At 48.8% G+C, this 21,244-nt stretch overlaps 3 protein-coding genes and 1 non-coding gene across 10 annotated transcripts in view; 2 read left to right on the top strand and 2 right to left on the bottom strand.

Moving 5' to 3' along the window:
* Window positions 1-3,708: 3,708 nt before the first annotated feature.
* Window positions 3,709-9,047, bottom strand: VAMP1 (vesicle associated membrane protein 1). 2 transcript variants are annotated; one of them, XM_077174230.1, is made up of 6 exons: window positions 8,918-9,047; window positions 8,452-8,647; window positions 7,631-7,790; window positions 6,660-6,818; window positions 6,378-6,429; window positions 3,709-5,975 (listed from the first exon to the last, which is right to left on the bottom strand). In XM_077174230.1, coding segments are annotated over exons 2-6 (390 nt in total). In that variant the 5' UTR covers window positions 8,454-8,647; window positions 8,918-9,047; the 3' UTR covers window positions 3,709-5,958. The 2 variants fall into 2 exon arrangements, with proteins under 2 accessions (XP_077030345.1, XP_077030344.1); XM_077174229.1 differs by having other exon boundaries at window positions 3,709-6,429.
* Window positions 9,048-10,763: 1,716 nt separating this feature from the next.
* Window positions 10,764-11,499, bottom strand: MRPL51 (mitochondrial ribosomal protein L51). The gene is made up of 2 exons (XM_054627793.2): window positions 11,229-11,499; window positions 10,764-11,035 (listed from the first exon to the last, which is right to left on the bottom strand). The coding sequence occupies exons 1-2, from the start codon at window positions 11,497-11,499 to the stop codon at window positions 10,839-10,841; spliced, it is 468 nt and encodes a 155-aa protein (XP_054483768.1). The 3' UTR covers window positions 10,764-10,838.
* The window catches only part of NCAPD2 (non-SMC condensin I complex subunit D2), a 31,381-nt gene continuing 21,149 nt past the window's right edge, over window positions 11,013-21,244 (top strand). For 2 of the 6 annotated variants that reach the window (XM_077174219.1, XM_077174221.1), the window contains exons 1-15: window positions 11,609-11,878; window positions 11,971-12,046; window positions 12,143-12,201; window positions 12,649-12,830; window positions 13,361-13,500; window positions 13,769-13,896; window positions 13,981-14,104; window positions 14,197-14,344; window positions 15,190-15,387; window positions 15,906-16,040; window positions 16,595-16,679; window positions 17,283-17,457; window positions 17,664-17,785; window positions 18,713-18,922; window positions 20,866-21,040. In XM_077174219.1, the coding sequence (XP_077030334.1) occupies window positions 11,755-11,878; window positions 11,971-12,046; window positions 12,143-12,201; window positions 12,649-12,830; window positions 13,361-13,500; window positions 13,769-13,896; window positions 13,981-14,104; window positions 14,197-14,344; window positions 15,190-15,387; window positions 15,906-16,040; window positions 16,595-16,679; window positions 17,283-17,457; window positions 17,664-17,785; window positions 18,713-18,922; window positions 20,866-21,040 (2,081 nt within the window). In that variant the 5' untranslated portion in view covers window positions 11,609-11,754. Of the gene's footprint in view, window positions 11,146-11,608; window positions 12,047-12,142; window positions 12,202-12,648; window positions 12,831-13,360; window positions 13,501-13,768; window positions 13,897-13,980; window positions 14,105-14,196; window positions 14,345-15,189; window positions 15,388-15,905; window positions 16,041-16,594; window positions 16,680-17,279; window positions 17,458-17,663; window positions 17,786-18,712; window positions 18,923-20,865; window positions 21,041-21,244 lie in introns of those variants that run through there. The other 4 variants (XM_077174220.1, XM_054627794.2, XM_077174218.1 and 1 more) reach the window with 4 other exon arrangements.
* On the top strand, window positions 12,252-12,574 carry LOC129117737 (small nucleolar RNA U85). The gene has a single exon (XR_008533900.2). It is a non-coding gene; the product is annotated as a small nucleolar RNA U85 (small nucleolar RNA).

The raw sequence follows: 21,244 nt of genomic DNA, 5'->3' as shown, positions 1-21,244 counted from the left end.
CACCTCAAAACAGTCTTTGTATACCATAAACATACAGTGATTCATATGGTAAGTCTGATATTTCCTCAGTATCCAAAGAGTAAGACACGATTCTTCACATCACAGAACCATAAATAACCTTGTAATAACCATAAAATTGATGAGACCTGCTGCATCATGCATAGTCAAGTGGGTGATTAAAGCAAGATTAATCAGAGGCATAACTACTTAAAACAGTAAGTTCTCTTCATCAATAAAGAAATACAGCTGCAGAAGGTGGTGATGTATTCCCTGGGGGAAGCTTGAACCATATCCTATCTGTTCCATACGAGTGTTAAAATGCAAAAAAAAATGTGCTTTGACTGATGAACTCAAAGTAATGGCACCATTCAGGATAGCTGTAAATCCAGAATTAAAAGCCTGTACAAATGTGAAGAAGCAGTTATACAAGTTGGTAAATAGATGAGCCCTCCCTGACCTGTGAATCAGTGCAAAGATTGCCATCTTGGGAGAAATCAGGGGCTTGTTCCAGAAATAATCCCTACATTTCTTGTAGGCTGGCAAGACCACAAATGAGCTCAGCAGATGTATAGTGAGCTTGGTCTGGCTGAAAACAAGAGGCAAGGCCAGCAGTGCTGGAGTAAGAGCCCAAAAAATGGGAGTGTTTCACTAAGAACATGAAAAATTGGAGAAAAGGGAAGAAAGCGTGCAAGAAGGGGGATCTGAAAGTCAGCAAAAGGCAAATTAAAGGTCTGAGCTGGGGTGAATTTGTACAAGAGGAGAAAGTTGAGGGGATGCTCAGTAGTCATAGATGTGTTAGAGGCATAGCAGAGTTATTTTGTGGACATGGAAAACATGCAGGAAACAGCTGAAGGTTGTGTCTTTTTGGACTGGGAACAGATGCCAAACTATTGTTTTTCCATAAGAATTAAGGTAATAGAGGAAAGGCATGGAAGTACAACAGAAGTATCTAGGGAAGCTAGAAAAAAATGAGAAAACCATCACTTTGGAAAATAAACAATATATTTAGAAGAACAAAACCCTGCTTGCTGGAGAGCTTGAGAGAAGCTGGACAGATAGGTCAAGGATTGTCTGCACAGACTGAGGTCAAACTGAGAAAGAACTTGAAGAAAGGGTTACCAAGCTCTTGGGACAGGTTCAATAAAGTCTGAGGGGTTACAGGCTACATCAAGAAATGGAAAGGGCAGTAGTGCTGCTGGTGAAAGGACACAGGGGAACCACAGAGATCAGGAACACACCAGAGCCACAGCCACATTCAGTCACAGTTCTTTGTATTTAACAACATGCAATAGTTAAAGGGGGCTTGTAAGCACAAGAGGGGAAAGTGCCTTCAGTTTCCAAGTGCATACTTAAAAGCACTGAACTAAAAAGAGCTTATAATCTTTATTAAATTTTTAATACATTTATGGCAAATTTAGTTTTAAAAAATAGTACAAAGGCTTTTAGAAAAGAAGCCTCTGAGGGAAGAACATAAAAAAAGAAAGTGTCATTTAGTCCTCTGCAGAAATCATTTAGTGGATCTGTGCACTGAAGGAAAGGACATTATGAGGCTGTTCATATTTGAAACCTGGGGAGCAAGTAAGGGTGTTCTGTGTAGGTGTTGTACTCTATCTCAGGCCAAAAATAGGTCAAATATTATCAAGAGTGTGGAGGCTCAGTATCCAACAGACATGGCTGAGCTGCCTATTTGTAAAACCTGTATCTTTATCTGTTACATCTCTCAGAGCAATCATTTGTTTAGAGGTCAGAACAAAGATAAAACCTCCCCCTTATTACCTCCCTTCACCAAGTTAAGGCTTCCAACCCCAGCCTACATCAGAGCAGGGACCTCTGTCACTTCCCAAGGAAGCCAGGTTCATTAAACAAGTGTTGATGCTGCATTCCAGCTGTGAAGAAAAATCTGTCTTGCCCATCACCATTTGGCTGCTCTCCAGCTGAGACAACAAACCCCACCACGGCTGAGAGCCTGCACCTGGCTTTGACCAGCACAGAGACACCTCAGGAAAGGCCAGAGCAATGCCTCAGGCATCTGGAGATATGGAGGTTTAGGGTATTCCATTTAGGAGCTGTACAGTTGAGGCTTTTCTTCCACCACATCTGAAGACATCAGGATGAAGCAGTTGATATGGGAGCTGCATTTTGCACAGAATGGCTTGGGCTGGAAGCAACCTTAAACATCATCTTAGCTCCAACTCCCTACCAGGCAGGGACACCTTCCACTAGACCAGGTTGCTAAAGCCCCATCCAACCCAGCTCTGGACATCTCCAGAGATGGGGCATCCACAGCTTCTCTGGGCAATCTGTTCCAGTTCAAAGGCATGTTAAGCATGTTCCATGTTTAAAGGCAGAGCTTGACTTTTTAATTAAACATTCGAAGAACTATTCTCCCAAAGCCTTGGCCTTGCTTTTGGAGCACATTTAAAATCCTGCTTTGTCTGGGATAAGAGAGTACAGGAGCAGCAGAAACGCTGATGCACGTAAGGATGGCACCTCAGAAGAGCTTCCAGTAGAACATGGTATTTTCAATGCCTAAGAGAGGATTTATGGCTAGACATGCAAGTCTTTGCAAACAGCCACAACATGATTCATGAACTGGGCTCAACCCTGGGGCAACTTTCAGGGTATGTTCAGCTCTGTGCTCCAGAGCAGCTGCCAGCCTTGGAAAATGAGCATTCAATCCCCAGCTTTGGCTAGGGACTTGGACACTGCATCATCAACAGTCCAAAAATGCATCTGTCCCATGAAAACATCTTCCCTATTCCCCTACATGAGTGAGGCTGAGAACTGACAGGAACGCAACACAAAACTTGGCAGGAATTGTAGCACGACTCGTTTGTTCAGGTTGTGCAGGCCTGAACTGTGGGGAATTTTAGACTGTACATGCTGCTTTAATCCACCAGCCAGTCCAGACACCCTCCTTTCCCAGGAGGGCTTCCATCTTTGAAGAATAAGTCTAGCTGCCTTGCTCCAAATTCACCATTGAGTTGTTCCAGTGTGTTCACTGTTCTGGTGTGGATTTTGGTGACATTGAAGACTGGACAAAAACTGATCATAAGGGAACCAGAAGCCACATGGAAGATTGGTTTGCAACCTAGCTTTTGTAGCAATAAGGGCAGATAAGGGCACAAATACCTAATTTTAAAAGAAGTCTGCACTGGACAAAGCTCTGTCATTTCCTTTTAATGAGTTTCAAACATACAGTGAAGCAAAACAAAGGGGCGCTTACCTTTATTCCAGTCATGCTACAAGATATATTGTGAACAGCATCCTACTCTTGGAGGTCTTCATTTGTGTCCTGAACTTATATTCCAACACCAATGGAGAATTGTTTTCTGGGTTTAAGGATCTGAGGTTATTGAAATCCAAAGGCAGCACAGCCCGAGAGCCAGAGCTGCCCCCAACACAATAATGCACAGAAGGCAGTCCCCTGAACAAGACACTGGCTGGACATTCAGTGGCTGAAAGTAGATTTGGCTTGGGCAGCCTCTTCCCCCAGAGCTTCTGCTTCTCACATCTTGTTACAGACTTACCAGAGTCAGTCCAGCACACTTGGAACTACCATCATTTTACAATGGAAAAGCAGCCACTGCTCTGAGGGACAGAACTTTAGGTATGTGCATGCTATGGAAGTCACAAAAAAAAAAAAGAAATTCCAGAAGTTTGGTATCCCAACCCCTTCCCGCTCACTGACAGACCAGACAGACTCAGTAAGGTGGTGAATCATGTTTCTTAGAGACCATTAAAAGTACATGAGCTGATTTCTAGAACATGCCAGAGGAGATTACAGTTGTGTTTATAGAGGAAGTAAATAAACTGCACGTGCATGAGTGGCTGTGATGCTGTGGGCAGCAGAGTCCCTTGCTTTTACTAAGAGGGCCTTGGTGATTTGTTTTGCCCATGCACAGAGACACAAAGGAGGGGAAAGGGAGCAGAGGAGGAGGCAACATACAACATCTGAGAGAAAGAAATGAAAGAGACAGCCTAGGGGGACCTCAGCTCCCAGAGAGACAGGAGGAATGGGACACCAAAGGCTTGTTTAGAAGAGTTCAAGAGAATTGCTGGTCTGGGGGCCTCAAGCTTGTAAAAGCCTGCCCCCTAAAATGAGAGCAGGAGGTGGCACAAGCAGGCCCTGGCTCCTCTTCAGCAGATGCACTTCTGACCGTCCATCCCATCTCAGTTCCAGGGAATTAGGGAAGTGCTCAGGGGACGAGGGCTGCTTCACTCCAGATCTTCATCTCTGCCCTCCCCCAAGGTGGAGAGGAATGGAATTGCAGGGAGATGAACTCAAATGAAAATGCTGGGGCATGGAAGTGAGCATGCAAAACCTAGCCCCTTGCCAGGTGCCCTGGGAGGCAGAAAGGGGCTTCCCCAGCACATCCAGTGAAATAAAAAGCATCTGCTCCTCCCATCTTTTGTACTTTGCTCCTATCTGGGAACTCCAGTGATGTCCTCCCTGCCTCCTCTTAAGCCTAAACAGATCCCAGTGTATTCTAGAACAGAGGCAGAGCTTTCTAAATTAAAGGAGTACGCTCTTTCCAGTCTGGATTACAGGCTACAGCTCAGCTTGTTAAAAAAAGTTAAAAGACAAGATACACATTCCTCAGAAGACTCTACAGAAACAGGGCAGCTCATTTAACCCCTGTCTGACAACCATTCAAACAACTCACAGCTCCTGTTACTTTTGATGGAGAAGAACAAGGGAATCACTCACAGAAAGCCACAGACACAACTTTACTTCCATCAGAAACCACCCTGGACCTAAATTCAAGAGAACCCACAGCAAGTAGGAGGATTCAGTTTGATCAGCAAGATCTCTAGAGGCATAAGTTGCCAAACTGGGACATCTGATGCCACTTTGCAATATCCATGCCCAGAGCACTATTTCCCTTTGAATCCCCAGCTAACCATTTCAAGGGTTTTCTAACTCCTGCTGAAAGTTAGGGCTTTGTGGCAGCAGAAACAGAGCAGAGATTCTTAATCAGAAAGCTGTGCAGCTCAATTAGTGTCATCTGGAATACCTCCAGCCCCCCTCACCTCTATCTGCTGTGGCAGTGAGCTTCCTCGACCTTCAACCCAGTCACACAAAAGCAAAACACCAATTCCCATTCTGCCACTACTCCAAAGTCTTCCTTCTGGAAAGCTACAAGACAGTAGGAAGCTACAAGGTCCTGGCTTGTGTGTGCATAGATGAAAGGCATATTTGACTAATTGTTGTTCATTTGTTCCTTGTGGAGAGAGGCTTTACTCCCACACATGGGTTTTAGATGGTAGCAATGCCCCTTTCACTGAACTGTGTTTAGCCTGTTACACTTGACTGAGGTAATCATGTAGGCCCTCCTTTATAAAAACTGAAATGGCCATGTTCAGGCAGCAAGTCACCTGGAAATAAGGACAGGCAGAATAAATCATTTCTTCAAGTGCTCACCCCTCCACGGCTATAGAAACCTACATCACTACGTGTAGCTTAGATGGCTCACAGCCACTGGCCAACACAAACTAGCTTTTATTTCAGAAGCTCAATGAAAAGCTCAAGTCATGCTGCCACTCTTTTTAGGCAGAACACTAAAGGCTCTCACATGCTGCAGGTCCTTCATCCCAAAAGGCACTGTGTTAAGGCATTCTTATTTTGCTAGAGTTCACACAGGCACTATTTGACAAGCTTACACCCAAAAATAAACACAAAGTTCTCTGCAGAAGAGCAGGAGCAAATAGCTACCCACTCTTCCTCAGCTTCCCTTTCCTCTAAACTTAGAGGATGCTCCCTAAAGCTGCAGCAGCTATTGAAAAGGCTACCTATGTTTAGTAAGCAGCTCAGAGTCCTATAGAGAAGATAAATTAAAACCAATAAGGAAATCAATGAAGAAGCTAGGTGAAAGGGAAGGAAAGGAAAAATTCAGAGGCAAGAAGAGACAGGCAAGGTAATAGGGGACAGGAGGTTGCAGACTGAAGGAGCTACATTTAAGTAAAAAAGTAGACTGGAGACAAAGCAATAGAAAAAAGAAAAAAGGAAAGAACAAAAGGGCAAGTTACACCAAAGTTCTCCCTCAGAGAACTCCAAACCACCCACCAGGGAACGAACTTGCCAACCCACCCACTCCAGGGTAAATGCCCCTCATATTTACAAGTTTATCTGACCTGGCAGGCAGAATTTCCCATTTCTACAGTGATGGCATTCCCCATTCCTCACATTACTAGGTAAAGCACACCATTTCCACACTAAGTGAGGGAGTTCCAGCACTTCTACCTCCCTTTCCCAAAGACTGGAGTTGACACTTACACAACTAAGATGCTCAAGACCTCAAAACAAAAAGGAAAAGTTTAAAGTACTCTAGAGCTGGTATTTCCTCACCTTTGAGCCTGAGGTTTTTGGTACTTACTTGCAATCACCACCACCACAAGGGCACCAATCACTCCCATCATGATCATCATCTGAAGAAAAAGATTGTCCAAGAGCAATACTCAGAACAGATTGACAAGCTCCCATTCTTCCTGACAGCCAGGGAACCTAAGCCAGGCCCCAAAGGCAAGACAGCCAAAGCCTCAAAGCCTTCCCACAGTGAAAGAATCTTAAGCATTTGAAACTGTTAGCAAGCCCCAGGTATACTTGAAAGCTCTGCAGGAGAGGAGTAGCCCAGCTCCCTCCTGACAAGGAAACTCACCTTGCAGTTCTTCCACCAGTACTTCCTTTTGAGTTTGGCTGCGCTGCTTTCAAAGACTGAGGCGCCGGCCTGCAGCGCATCTGCCCGGTCATCCAGCTCTGACAGCTTCTCGTCTCGCTGCAGCACCTTGTCTACGTTTACACACATTATATCAACCACCTGCAGAAGGAGAACGGTGGGAGCAGCTGTATTGTTAAAGACAGCTGAAAATGTAAGAGGAGTTACTTAGCCAATAACTGATGTTGCAATACTAACCAACAAAAAACACGAACAAGAGTGGGGGAAAGATCAGGGTAAGAAAGAAGTGATTTCAAGTCATTGCCTACTTTGGAATGAAAAAAAAAATCCGAGAGTCACTGTTAAAACATCACTTCAAGTACACTTCAACCAGGTCCTCAGCCTCACATTCTCATCTGCTTCTAAGAGCCCTCCATTCCAGCAGCAAGCCAAAGCCACCCTCGGTACGAGAGGAGTCCGGCGCTCACTCACTCCCCGGGAGCTGCAAAATCACCTTATCAGCTTCGTGCTGCTGCCCCGGTGAGGCACACAGGCGCTACAGCAGCCAAGCCACCGGCTCTGATCCCGGGAAGCCAGGCAAGGGTTCCCCACATCACTGCACACAGCGTTCCCTTGGAGCAGCCCGCAGGGATTAAGAGCTGTCCTGGACGCCGTACAGCTTTATTCCCAAAAGAGATGCGCGATAACGAGATACCAAAAGAATCTAGCAAGCCTGGTCCTTGGAAGTCATATCTGGAATGAAGTGGCTTTTAAACATAAAGCAATCTCTCCTCCAGCTTCTTTAATAGGTTTGCCACCCTATTTTTGAGTATTCAGCATTAATTAATTTCTGGCTTTGGCATGACAAAAGGAGCCACCCCCTCAGCGCCAGACACGGGTCGGGAACACCGCTGCTGCTGCAGAGCGGTGGGAGAAGAGCCCAGGCGTCCCTCAGGGCTGGCAGAGCTACTGACCTCCTGCACTTGTGCCTGCGTCTGCTGCAGGCGGCGATTGCTGGTCAGGTTGGGGGGAGCCCCGGGGGGACCCCCACCGGGGGCTGCCCCCTCGGGAGCGCCTCCTTCGGGAGCTCCTCCTTCGGGAGCGCCGGGAGCAGGCTGCGGAGCCGGGTCAGACCTAGGGGAGCACATACATGAGCCAAGGGAAAACTCAGCCGCTCAAGAGAGAACCCCCCAAATGCGGAGGGGGACCCCAGTGTCCCCAGGCTGCAGCAGCGCTGGCAGCAGCCTCGGCAGCCTGCAGCCTCGCTGGATCCCGCCGCATCGGGAACAGGGAGACCCCAGAGCAGGGGCAAGCCCAAGGGAGCAGCGGGAATGGAACGAGCCCCTCGCCGAAGGAGCTTGCGGGTGCGGTCGCGCCAAACACTGCGGCCTCCCGGGGGAACAGCGACCTGGCCGCACGGACATGACCGGGACCCGGGGAAGGAAGGTGGAGGAAGAGGGACAGGGAGCAGCGCGGGGGCACCAGGCAGCACCGGGCTGGGCGCAGTGGTGGCCACCGGCCAGGCTGGCTCCGGCTGGGCCCCGCACATCATCCCCACTGGGGCACGGCCCACGCACCCACTCACCCACGCAGCCAGCGGGGGAGCGGGACCGCCCGGGGGCGGTGCGGGCAGCCCAGCCTGCGGCTGCTGCAATGCGCCACCCGACCCCACCGCCGCCGGCCGGGACGCGGGCTCTGCACCGACCCCCGTCCCTCACGCTGCAACAGCACCACCCCCGCGCCGCGCCCGCCGCAGCTCGCCCACGGCCGGTCGGTCGGGTGGGCGGACACTCACATGGCCGAGCCGGAGGGAAGCAGGACCGAAGCAAACACGGAGCTTCGCACCGACAGCGCCCTGAGCCCCCGGACCCCGCACTTATAACAGCGCGGTCCCGCCCACAGAGCCAGCAGCCAATCAAAAGTTGCTCCGCAGAGAGATGCAGCTCGGCACCGCCCCTCGGTTCCTCCTCAGCCAATCAGCGCTGCGCGCCCTGCGGAAAAGGACATAAACCTAGCCCCGCCCCCAGAGCGCCACAGGTTTAGCCCCGCCCCGCCATGTAGCTGTCCAATGGGAGCAGCGCCTTGCGCCCCGCCCCCGGCTGGCCCCGCCCCTGCGGAGGTCCCGCGGCGCCGGCCCGGGGGTGCCCGGCGCTCCCTCCGCCGCACCGGCCCGCTCCCGACCCACGGCCCTGCCGCGGGACCCGCCGACCCCCGGGTCCGCCGCGCTCCGTGTAGGTCAAGCAGGGCCCGATCGTGGTTACCTGCACCCTTTTGGAGCCCAGCCCGGCTGGCGCCGCTGTGGTGGGGCCGCGGAGCGCTCCCGAAATCCCATCTCCGCAGTGTGCCTGTTGGCTCTGGCTAAGCCGCTGGCCTTGCAATTAAGAGATGGTGTCGCTGGCCCACTTCCAGCATACAACGCGTCATGAAAGCGAAGCTGAACGAGTCCCGATCGAGCTTCTGCAGCCTCCTGGGAGAAATGAGGCTCCCACAGCAGCGCCAAGAACGGCAATATGTTTGAGGTTTTTCCGTCTAAATATCTGGAGAAGCCTGCTGGATCAGAACGGGAGATTCTCCAACTCAGGACAAAAAAGGGGACAAGAGTGTACTGGACAAGACTCTTCATACAGAATTTTGCATGGTGAGTAGAGAGTGACAAGCATAGGCTCACACACTACTTTTTCCTTCCATAAGGTGATGCACGATGTTCATGTAAGTTTTTAGTGTCAGATCTCACAGATGATTAGGTACACAAGACTGGTATGTTACAGATTGCAGCATGGTAACTAGAAGATTGTGGTTACAAGGTGAAGAGGAATGCAGCGTTGTGACTAGAGACAGGTGATTTGCAGACAGGAGCAGTCTAGCACTGACCTCAGAACTCCAGGTTTTTACACTCTGCCTTCAGATGAAGGCACAAGTTGAGGAAGAAGCTTCTGTAGGCTGGCAGCCTTTCCACTGCAGCCTGAGCACCATTCCAATAACCACTGCAAATAAGTTTGAGTTTATGGAATTAGTGGCCACAGAGTTTTTGCCAGGTTGGTGCTGGGGGATGAAGAGATGACAAAAGGTACAAGATACTTTCTCTGATACTTTTCTAGTTTCTGACATATTTTCAATCAAGGATTTGCTATTCCTGCTCAGTCTCCACTTGGATCTGTGCAAGCTTCCTGAATCCACAATACCTTTTGGCAAGTCCCACAGGTCTGTCACCCTGCCACTGAAAATGTGGACTTCAGCTGTTTAAACAGAGAGTTTGCCTTCACTTTCCTCAGGCTTAGGCCTAAAGAAAGTTCTTTCCATTCATTCCTTGCTGCTTCCAAACAAATGCTTTTGGAGACAGAGCAGCATTGCTCTGTAGCAAGATGCATCAAGTCAGCAGATAACTCCCTGGATTACTTAGCAGCTAAATTAACAACTAAGGCAGAATTGGTATGCAAATGCCTGCTCATCTAATGGATTTTCACAAGTGTACTGCAGTGTTGGACTAGAGGGATGCCAGCTGTGATTCACTGTCACTTCTCCTCTAAAGGAACTGGCAACAGTTACGGAAAACTAGAAGCTAGAATTTTAAAAACATTTAAATACCTGAATTACTTTTGCAAATCCTGCCTAAATGATAAACAAAAGGCTATTTGGTCATAAAGTGTCATTAGCAGGGGATAAAGTCATCATGAGTGTGGAATGAGACAAATCCCATTCTTAAGACAAGTTTTGATGCATTTCAACTAACATTTGGATCATTCACACTTAACCACAGATGAGTGGATGGCAGTGGGGAAAGCCATGAGCAGGAAGACATATCAGCAGGACCTTGTGGCATTAATTTGAAAAATTTGGCTATGAGGAAAAATCTAAGCTGGAGAATACTGGAATTGTCATGATGTGTGAACCTGGGGCTCAGAGACTGAAATGATGCTAGAAGCCTGGCCAAAAAACCAGAGGAGCAGAGGGTCAAGTTGTGGGATGCAGGTTGGAATTGATGCCTGCAAGAAGAACATCAGAAATGACTGAGGGAGCACAGAGGAGTTCAGGCCTGGAGCAGGAGCAGGACCTTGGGACCTGGGTAGAAATAGGCAGCAAAGGTTGTAGAAAGCACTGGGAACTCAATTGTGTGGAAGCTGGCTTTATTCTGACTCCAATGCCACAAAATGACACTCCACAGGCTGAAGGCACTGCTGTTCCCTAGCGGTGCTTTCCGGTGCGATTGAAGCGCTTGTACAAGTAGCGGATCCTCTTGTTGAGTTTGTGATAGTCCTCTGCAAACATCCGATCGCCCACCATCCGCTTCTTGCGGAGGCACCTCTGCAGCTCATTCCCCCGCCAGCCTCGCAGCCAGGTGGGCCCCATGATGAGATTCTTCGGGTGGATCTGGAAGCCGCCTGAGGAGAGCAGAGACAGATGAAGCCAGGCCCTGGAGAAGGCTGTTCCCAGGGCGGCCGGCCCCCATCCTCCCCGCCCTGTCGCTGCTGGCAGAGGCGCCATCCCGCAGGTGAGTCCGGCCTCCCTCCCCTCCCGCCCCGCCCCGGGCCCACAGCGCCGAGGAGGGAACTGCGGACGGGCTGTGTGTCTTACCCAGGATCCCCACGTTATCATACACCCCGAACAAGGCCCGCTTCTTCGTCCACCGATCTACCGGCTTGCGCTTGGGCGGCTCCTTGATGCGGATGGGCCGGGAGAGCCCTGCCAGGGGCGAGGACAGCGGCACGGGGAGGCCGGGCCGTGCGGGCGCCCAGCGCGCCCCGCCGCAGTCGCTAAAGCCCCGCTCGGCGCAGGGCAGGGGAGTGGCACGGCCCAGCAGGGCCCGGCCCGCCGCCCGCAGCAGCAGCGCTGCGGCCGCCGCCATGGGGAAGCCCCCCGGTGCCCCGGGGAAGAGACGGGACGGGAAGCGCGGCGGCGCTGCCGGACCGCCCCTTCCGCCGCCGAGCGCAGAGGCGCGTGGGTGACGTCACACCAACGGTCGGGAGGGCAGGGGAGCCGGCGATTGGGCGAGGGGCGGGCGCGCCGTGCAGCCGGCGGGCGCTGATAGGCCCGTGGCGGGAAGGGGCGGGGCTAGCGCGGTTCGCGCGCGCAGTTTCGAGCGCCCGGGGCTGTGGCGGCAATGGCGGCGGCCCCGGAGTTCCACCTGCCCCTCGCTGCCGCCGATCTGCTGCGGGATGGCGGCCCCGGGCGCTACGTGGTGCAGGAGGTGCTGGCCGCCCGCGACCTGCCGCCCGCCCTTGCAGGTAAAGTGTCCCTGCACCCCCTTCCCCGTCGGGCCTGGTCCTGCCGCCGGCTCACGGGCATGCCCCCCGCCTCTCTCCGTGTTTTGCCGCAGCTTTCCGGGCCGCCTCCCGTGCGCGGGGCGCGCTGGCCGTGCTGGAGCACTTCGACTGCGTGTACAGCGTGCTGCAGTGAGTACGGGGCAGGGATGGGCGGCAGGGCGGGCACTCGCCCCTCTGCCAGGCGCTCTTCGCTCGCCACCCTTACGCCCTGTGCTTGTCCCGCAGCCACTTCCAAACCGTGGGCACGGCTGTCAAGGAGGACGCCCTGGAGCTGATGATGCACGGTGGGTACCCGCTGTTTCCGGACTAACAGAGAGCTTGTTTTCCCTTGGCAGCTCAATGATGATATAAAGGCTAATGTGACTCGGACAGCTGGGCTGCACCCTCAGCCCACTCCTGTCATACGGGTCTGTAATCTTGGTGGACGATGCTGAGTTGTGCATGTTCGCTGTAAGGGCAGACCGACAGAAAATCCTCTTGCCCCTGTCCCTGGAAAATACATCTGTAGGATGTGTCAGCTCAGAGCGAGTGTTTCTCTGAGCTGACGGAGGGCTGTGGGGATAGGACAAGACAGTGTGCCCAAGGTCTGGGTTGCAGGGGGCAGCCCGTGTTACAGCTGGTGAGATGTGAGCACACATCTTTGGTAATCTGATGGCTGCTCTAAGCCTCCCAAAGAGAGGATGGCTGAGGCACCTGGCAAGGAGTGCTCATGACTTTCTGCTTCTCCTCAGTGGTGTCCCATCATTCCAATGAACTTCCCACTATCCTGAGTGACTCTGGGCTGAGCCATGCAGAGCGGGCTGCTCACCTCAATGCTCTTAAGATGAACTGCTATTTGCTGACTGGCCTGATGGATGCCTTTGAAATGGAAACCTGCAAGAACATTTGCTCAGAGGCAGATCCTGGTAGGAAGGTAGGTGAAGGGACTGGGGGAAAGATTATAAAAGTCAGAATAAAATTTTAACCTTGCTGAACTCTGTAGTATCTATCAGATTTTATAGCTGGGTTTATATAAACATGATGCCAGCAAGAGAAGTGCATAATGTGAAGCACTGGTGGTTCTGTGAAACTGTGCATGGAAAACAGTAAAGGGACAATCGTATGTCTAAATTTCAGAAGGGACTTGGATGCCCAGACCTTTCTATTTCATTCTTGAGTTTCTGGCTGGAACTTAGTGTGCCAGTGTTTTCTCAAGATTTCCTTTCTGTGATGGCAGTGGATGCAGGTATAATCGTTAAACCACACAAGGCACTGGTGCTGGCCTGAGCTGAGAGACAAGAGCTGGGGGGAAAAAAGCCCCTGTGATCTCACACATCTCACTGTGTGTCTCTTAATGCTGTAGAATTTAACAGACTTCTTATATTTTGAAGGAAGCAGAGTAGTGATGGGGTTTTGTCTGTTGTGAAGCTGCTGATGTATCTTACTGTGTAACCTCCTTTCTAGAACAGGAAGAACCATGCCAAGACTTCTGGATCCTTGTGGGAAGAAGAGAGGGAGCCGCTTTTACGGCTGCTTACACAGCTGCTGCAGCTGGATCTCCGTCAGCTTTGGGGTGGTCTAGTGGTGGAAGAAGAATTTGTCAGGTATGAGTTGGAGAGAAGATATCCATGGAATGAGTGACTGGTTCTGAGGAATAAAAATGTGGGGTGCAGATCATTGGGAAACTGAGGAAACAGCTCGAGGCAAAAGCAATGTGCATACAAACCACTCCTCTCCTCACATAGGCCACAAAAAATTCAGATGCTTGCTAATTTTTAGAGGACACTCTCAGACGGAAATGTGTGGTGTGCTAGAATGATGTTTGTGCAAGTTGTGATAGTGAGGTTTGCTATCTGTCTTCTGTGGGTGTAGCTTGATGATGGGGAGCTGCTACCGTATCCTGGAGAATCCAAGTATCGGCCTTCAGAAGTACCGGGTCACACGGGAGGCTGTGACACATCTGCTTGCTGCAGCTCTGGTTCACTGTGACCGCATGTTCAGTGAGTTCCTGCTCTTCTGCCTTCTTCTTGAAGCCATTCCCAGTTACTTTCCCTGACCTCTTTCTTCCTTCTCACGTGTTAAAGGTGCCACTCTGAAGATCACACAGATGCTGCAGCACTTCGAACATGTAGCCCCAGTGTTTGCACAGGCTGTGAGCCTCTGGGCTAAAGAGTATGGTCTAAAAAGCCTGGTGGGTGAACTGCTAAGGTGAGAGAAATACTTGGAGGCTTGTCCTTTTATCTCTAGCAATTTGAGGCTATTCCTGGTTTCCCCATTCCTTGTTTCATCTTTCTGTACAGGGAAATTGGACAGAAATGTCCCCAGGATTTGGCTCGTGAGGCTTCTGGAGTCAAGGGTTATGCTACTTTTATAAGTGAACTGGCTGAACAGATTCCAGCTCTGGTGCTCTCCAATATGAGTGTTCTCCTGCCTCACTTGGATGGGGAGGTATGTTTCTGCAAAGTCACCTGTCCAGAAAAGTCAAAAGGTAGAGATGCTGCTATCCAGTTTTTCTGTCTGAAACAGAACCTCTTTCACAGAGCTCAAGTATCCAAAACCTGCTCTATTGGAATAGATTCTGCCCTTACCTAAAAGATGCAAAGGGAATAGAAACCATGGCAATCTCCTGTCTGGTTGTCACTATCAGATGTCAGAGAACAGGAGACTGCCTACTTGTCTGAGGTCCCTACTGTTGTCCCTTGTTCTTCAGCACTTGATGAGCTTGTCATTGTGTTACCTTTTCTTTATCTGCTGTAAGTGTTTCTCATGTCAGTTCTTGGCTTCTGTGTACCTACCTGGATAGCAGGATTTGGTTTGGAAGGGCCCTTAGGGACACCCTCCACTAGACCAGGTTGCTCAAAGCCCCATCCAACCTGGCCTTGAACAGTTCTAGGGATGGGGCATCCACAGCTTCTCTGGGCAACCTGTTCAAGTGTCTCACCACACTCTCAGTAAAGAATTTCTTCCTCATATGTAATCTAAACCTACCTTCACTTTGAGGCCATTCCCTCTTGCCCTATGACTGAATGCCCTGGTAAAAAGTCCCTCTCCAGCTCTCTCACAGCCCCCTTTAGGTGCCTCCCCAGAGCCTTCTCTTCTGCAGGCTGAACAAGACCAACTCTCAGCCTGTCTTCATAGCAAAGATTACTCTGTCTTGCACGCACAGCTACGTTCACCTAAACTTAATACAATATCCATACTGAAAAAATTCACTTAGGGCTGGAGCCTGGGATGTGGAAGGCCTAAACTCTGGGCATGGTCTGTTCCTAGTTCACCAACTCCTGTCTTGGCAGAGTTACACGATGCGAAACGCCATTCTGGCAGCCATGGCAGAAGTGCTGGTGCAGGTGCTGAATGGTGACCAGCTGGAGGAAGCAGCCCGTGGTACTCGGGACAAGTTCCTGAGCATGCTGCAGACCCACGTGTGTGACGTCCATAGCTTCGTCCGCAGCCGCGTGCTGCAGCTCTTCACCCGCATCGTGCAGTGCAAGGCAAGTCTGTGCTGGGCAAAGGGTGCTCCTCAGTCATCTCTTCCATCTTGTGTGCACTGTGGGAATTTCTACCACCCTGCTTTTTGTTTGCAGAGACTGAAGTTTTAACAGAGAAAGGTGCTGTCCCTGTGTACTGTGGTGGCTGCAGTTTCTTCCAAGAGACCAAAGATCCCAGGGGTGGGGGAACTGGGGGGTGGAAATTAGATGCTGCTCATTCTTACCAGGACAAACTAGAAGAAAAAGCATAGCATACAGCCTCTTTTCACACACTGGTATGGGAGAACATCACAATTACCAGATATACTAATACTCAACTCAGCAGCAGGATCCTCAACTCAACCTAAATCCTTGCTTTCAGTGGATGCTGGACTAGAATATATCCAGAGGTCTTTTGAGCCCTAGAGTCTTCTGTAAATCTATAATCTGTGCTTTTTAGTACATGAAGATGTCTGCAGTAAACTTTTCCCAAGTCTCTGAGCCTTCTTGATAACTTTATCTGTGCTCTTGTTGTGTTCTAGGCCCTGCCTTTGACTCAGTTTCAGGCTGTGGTGTCGCTGGCTGTTGGGCGGCTCAAAGACAAATCTGTCTTAGTGGTTAAGAATGCAGTCCAGCTCCTGGCTGCATTTTTGTCCAATAACCCCTTCTCCAGCAAGGTAATTCCAATTAATATGGTGGATGTGTTAGATGTCTCTTTGCAGGCTAAATATCTGCAGTGTGCTATAGCCAGGGCAGTAGCATTTATGTGTCTTGTGGGAGGAATGGTGTAACCTTTGATTCTGCAGCTGGCAGCTTTCTGGTCTTCCCAGGTTCAGATTTTGAGTTCTTGGACTCATCCCTCTCTTGGTGAAATTCATAGCTATGTTGAAGGCCAGGAGGGGTGTGATTGAGGTAAAAACCTGCAGCAGTTTTGAGTCCACTGTGAGGTTTCTCTCCTTAGGATCAAAATTAGTATTTTAGAATATTCTTTGTGGATGTGCAGCTCTTTGTGTTTAGCTGAACCTTCTCCTGAGTTTCTGAGCCTTAGACAGGGAACTTAGAGCAGTTCTCATTCTAGGATCAGGGCCAGAGTCTACTCTTCCACTTTCCCAAAACAGGGTTATCCATGGGAATTGACAACTAAGGCAGGGAGTGGAAGAGAGAGGAGAATTCTGGCATTTCAGGAAAAGGAGGATAGCTAACATATTTCTTCTCTTCCTGACATCTTCAGCTAAGCTGGACTGACTTGGATGAGCCACTAAAGAAAGAAGTACAGAAACTGAAAGAAATGAGGGATCGTAGCAGACCCAGAGCAGGTAATTTCCTTTCTTCTTCTTTCCACTTTCTAGGACAGTCCAGAATGTACTTTTCCTCATATTAAATTTGCTTCCAAAATTGTTGTGACAGCTTTTGACTCAGATCTTATTTGTGTGAGATGGTGAGACCAGATAACTGGTATTAAACTCACAACAGTTTTCCTTATGGTATTGTTATAAAAGCATCACATTAATATCCATGTCTAAATCAACAGTCCTTATAGCTATATACCCTATTTTCTGCATAAGAACTGAAAATGTCTATGAACACCCTCCCAGGTTTCTCTTTTCTACCACTCAGGGACTGCTTGAGTCATGATTTTGATCAGATGTTATTTAAACTTGATTTGTGGGCAGCACCAAAGTCCAAGGCTAAACAAATTATGGTTCTCTTACCTGTCTTTTTTCCCTACCTTCAGTGGTTTATTTGTTTTAGTCAGAGTTCTTATCTTATTCTCACTGCAGTCTGGGTGGGATCAGCAATGGGAACAGTGCCTGCCTGGGAGGTGGTAGGGGAAGTTCCTAAGTTCCAAATAAGTTTTTTCTTCCCATTAAAGGTGTCACCTGAGTCTGTGTTCTTCAATCCCTCTGGTTTTTAAGTAGCTCCAGTGATCGCCCCAGAGGAAGAGTGGGAAGCGATGCTGCCAGAAGTCAGGGCTGCCACACAGCAGCTCTTTCAACCACTGCAGGAAGGGGAAGAGGAAGTGCTGGAAGTTGAAGAAACAGTGGAGAGGACAGTGGAGCAAATCACTGGGCTGTTGAAGAAGCTGAATTACAGGTAAGAAGGCTCTGCAGTTTGACTGTGTTTATCCCAAGGGGTGATTTCCAATAACATTACTCTGTAGGAAGAGATTGACGTGGGCATCCAGTACAAGGTGCTGATAGGAGCTGCTCTCCCAGGTGTTCAGGGCAAAGTTGGATGGTTTCCCTTGTGTTCTGCTCTGATGTGTTGCTGATACTCTCTTGGGCAATGTCATTGTCCAGGAGCGCAGCCCGCCTTACGCAGAAGGCCCTGTGTCGCTTCCAGGGAAAGGAACCTTTCGTGGGTCCTGGGGAGGAAAACGAGGAGGCAACAATCCTGGGTGTTCTGAAGAGACTTTTCACAGGTAACTGTATCACTCTCTGTTCCCCAAATCCAAGAGAATGCCAGAGCCAGACTAAAACCCTCTGGAATGCTCTGTCCCTCCTCCTGACCTATGAGGCTCAGTCTGTGTGTACCTGATGGCTCCCAGAGCTGCAGCATCTCTGCACAGTTTGTTCATTGTTTGTCCAAGTACCTTGGCATTTTAGCTGGGTCATATTGATCTTGATTTTTGGTTGGAACAGTTCCATGGTCCCAATCGAAGTGCATTTCTGGTGTGTTAACTCACATATCTGAGGGGAGTGGAGCCAGTGTTGCCACTCACACCCTTCTGCCCTGTCTGAATTCGTCAGGAGTTCTGCTTCCTGAACAGGTGGTGGCACATAATGCAGCCTTGACCAAGTATCTGGTTCAAGTAGAGTCTTGGTTATCTGGGGCCTGAGCCTCTGGGTGTATTTTCAAGACTTCACACACTTTGTTTGGTGTTTGTTTCAGCATAAGGTTACTTAGCTCAATTGAGCATATTTCTCTTGGAAGTCTATTGTCTAAAAATCTTAGCTTGGTGAACTCTCCACATTTTCACAAACTGATATGGAGTAGTAGTGTTTGCTTTCTCTTGGTTCCATTTTAGGGTCCTCATCTGTCTTTGGGAATTATCAAGTTCAGATTAACCTCATCAGCATTTTAATAGTGTTTTCCCCAACTGGACCATGCATTTCTATACCCTTTTACTACAGCTGGCAGTTCTCTGGAGCATCACACTGTAGTACTGGAACTTGTTCCACAGCATGCTGAGATTTTGTAGCTAGGTCTGATTGCAGAATTTGGATTTTTGTATCTTGGCTCTTGGAAGCTGTCACTGTGAGATGGGGAGAGGAGGGTTAAAATGCCCTGAACTGTGCCTGTTTATTTTGTATCTTCAGTACTGCTCACAAACAAGTGTGCTGTGTAGGTTCATGCCCAGGTGAGAACAGTGAGGATCCTCCACATGACAACAGCAGTGACAAGACTGAAGAAGTTGTACAGGAAGAGCAGTCTCAAACAGAGCTGGTCAAACAGGAGATGTTGGTGCACTACCTGCAAGATGCTTACAACTTCTCAGTGAAAATCACAGAAGCTCTGAACCTGATCAGCAAGATGATGTACGAAAATTCTGTCTCAGGTATGCGAAATAACCTTTTTTCCTCATTCAGCATTCTAGCTCTTTCCTTGCTTGAGAGAAAATGGAGTGGTAGAGCTCCAGGAGAAGGAGAAAAGATTGAAGGAGCTGCTCTTCATTAGGCAGATGCCATAGACACTTCCAGGGTATTGGAAAAGTGAGCACCATATAAATGAGTGTCATGAAGGGGTTGAATAGGGCATGAACAGGCTTTTTAGGAACACATTATTTTTTAAATACCAAGGTTGAAAAAGATTTTTTTAGTATGTTTAAAAGTTGTTTTAAAAAACAAATAAAATATATTTGGACTTTCTGAAATTAAAAAAAAGTCAGGTGACCAAAGTGAGTTCACTTGTGGAAGCCACCCTGCCTCCTGTGGGGAGGGATGGATGTTCATCATCTCAGCTGAGGTTCTCCCAAAGTAAGCCTGGCCAGTGAAGCTGGGTTTGGTTATGTGCTCAGTGCCCTGACACAGCTTCAGCTGTTTTGCTGGCCACAAGAGGGGAACTAAGCAGCTGGTCTCATCTAACTCACCTTTCCTCAAACTTTATTCTCTAGTTAAACATGAGCCTGGTCAACAGGTTCTGTGGCCTGGTCCTCCTCAGTGCTGTAGAGAAAGGTGGTGATCAGAAGGCCTTTGAGTTAATTCAGCTGTTCATATTTAATGTTAGAACTACTGTAATCACTTAGACTTTTTTGTAGTGTTTATCAGAAATTGGCATTTCCAAGGGATGAGGGGCACAAGTCCTGCTCCCATCCTCTCCAGCGCATCCACTTGCACACATATGGGGTGTGGATGGTGTGGGCACTGCAGTGCCCCAGACTTCATGCAAACACTTCTGAGGCTTCATCTCTCTTGAGGGCTCATGTTACTTTGTGATAAGCATGTGGGCTTCCCCAGCAAGGTTTGGTATTGTTAGATATTTGCACACAAAAAAAATTAATTCCTGCGTTGAGTGTCTTTACCAATCCTTTGAAGTTCAAGGCCAAGAAATTGCCCTACCTGGTACTTAAACACCTGGGGTTTGATTGTGGGGATGTTTTTTTAATGGATGCACAAATTTTAATAACTTTTCATTTCCCTGTTGTCCTGTGCTGTAGTATAAGGAAGGCAAATTTAGTGTCTGAATAGCAGAAATGCTTTGAGACATTGTCTCCATTTGGAGAGAGTATGCTGCTGGGTTAGGAAGACTGGTGTGTGCTAAGGGATGTGGGTGCTCAGATTGACCCTTTCTTAATTAAAGATTTAATATTTGAAGTTTCATTTTTTTTCTGTTGCAAATTTATGTATTCTGGTGTGACTGGAAAGTATACCAGCTTGCCTGATAGATATTCCTAATTCTGGTTTGTAAGGGCTTATACTGGTAAAAGCTCTTACTTAACCAGAGGTCAGACTCTATGAACTGTTGCAGCACAACTCCTCTGATCACTACTGTGGCTGTCTTGTGATGTGCTCTAACTTAATGGGGTTTTGTTTTTTTGTCTTATGAGAAGACTGAGCAGTCTATTTCAGGAGTAGTCAAGCTGGAACCAAACACAGTATTCCTTACCCCATTTGTACATCAAATAGCTTAGTTCCTCTGGTTTTAGCATTGCACTGGGGCTTATATTCAGCTGTCTGCTGCGACTATGAGATCTTTTTTCCCAAAGCTACTGTTTCCCAGAAGAGAATTTTGTTCTTCCTCTAAGATAGTCTCTGTGCTCTTTCCCTAACCATATCACATTGGATTTAGCTGTGATATTGTTAATGTGTGTCTCTTTTCTGGGACATCTACGTCTCTGTACTAGTGATCCCATTCTGACTCAAGCCCTCTGCAGACAGTAGCAGTGATCTCTAGATGCTTGTAAAGCTTGCTGTGAGACCAGTACTCCTCTGAATTTGTTTTAGTGGCCTCTTTAATGGGAACTGGGGAAGAACTGCACTATCACAACTGTTCTCTCTGCAGTGGTGCAGGAAGCCATTGAGTTCTTCGTGACAGTCTCACAGTTTGGCGTGCCCCAGGCACTGCTTGGAGTCCGCAGGATGCTGCCCCTCATATGGTCAAAGGAGCCTGGAATTAAGGAGGCTGTGCTCAATGCCTACAGACAGCTCTATCTGAGCCCCAGCGAGGATTCTGAGAGGTATGGATCTCCCTAAACAATATTTTATTTTCTTTTCCCTCCCCCCATTCCCTTTCTGCTGTTGGGAATGGGGTATGGACAGAAAGAGAACTGAGAGTTGGCATGCTTCATGCTGATCTGAAATGTAAGGTTATTATCTGAGTATCCCAGTCTTCCTGCAGGACCTACTGCTGAGCTTCTGTTCTTGGTTTGTCATAGAGCTCA

The sequence above is a fragment of the Agelaius phoeniceus genome, chromosome 2, assembly GCF_051311805.1.
Source record: "Agelaius phoeniceus isolate bAgePho1 chromosome 2, bAgePho1.hap1, whole genome shotgun sequence".
NCBI lineage: Eukaryota > Metazoa > Chordata > Aves > Passeriformes > Icteridae > Agelaius > Agelaius phoeniceus.
This window is presented reverse-complemented; position numbering and strand designations above follow the sequence as displayed.

What these genes read in the sequence shown, in the direction of transcription:
- VAMP1 (XM_077174229.1), bottom strand. An exon ending in CGCAGGCACAAGTGCAGGAG is followed by an intron (nt 6,819 to 7,630) that starts GTCAGTAGCTCT and finishes CTCCTTCTGCAG; the next exon opens with GTGGTTGATATAATGTGTGT. An exon ending in ACTGGTGGAAGAACTGCAAG is followed by an intron (nt 6,430 to 6,659) that starts GTGAGTTTCCTT and finishes CTTTTTCTTCAG; the next exon opens with ATGATGATCATGATGGGAGT.
- MRPL51 (XM_054627793.2), bottom strand. Translation starts at nt 11,499, where the DNA reads ATGGCGGCGGCCGCAGCGCTGCTGCTGCGGGCGGCGGGCCGGGCCCTG. An exon ending in TGATAACGTGGGGATCCTGG is followed by an intron (nt 11,036 to 11,228) that starts GTAAGACACACA and finishes TGCTCTCCTCAG; the next exon opens with GCGGCTTCCAGATCCACCCG.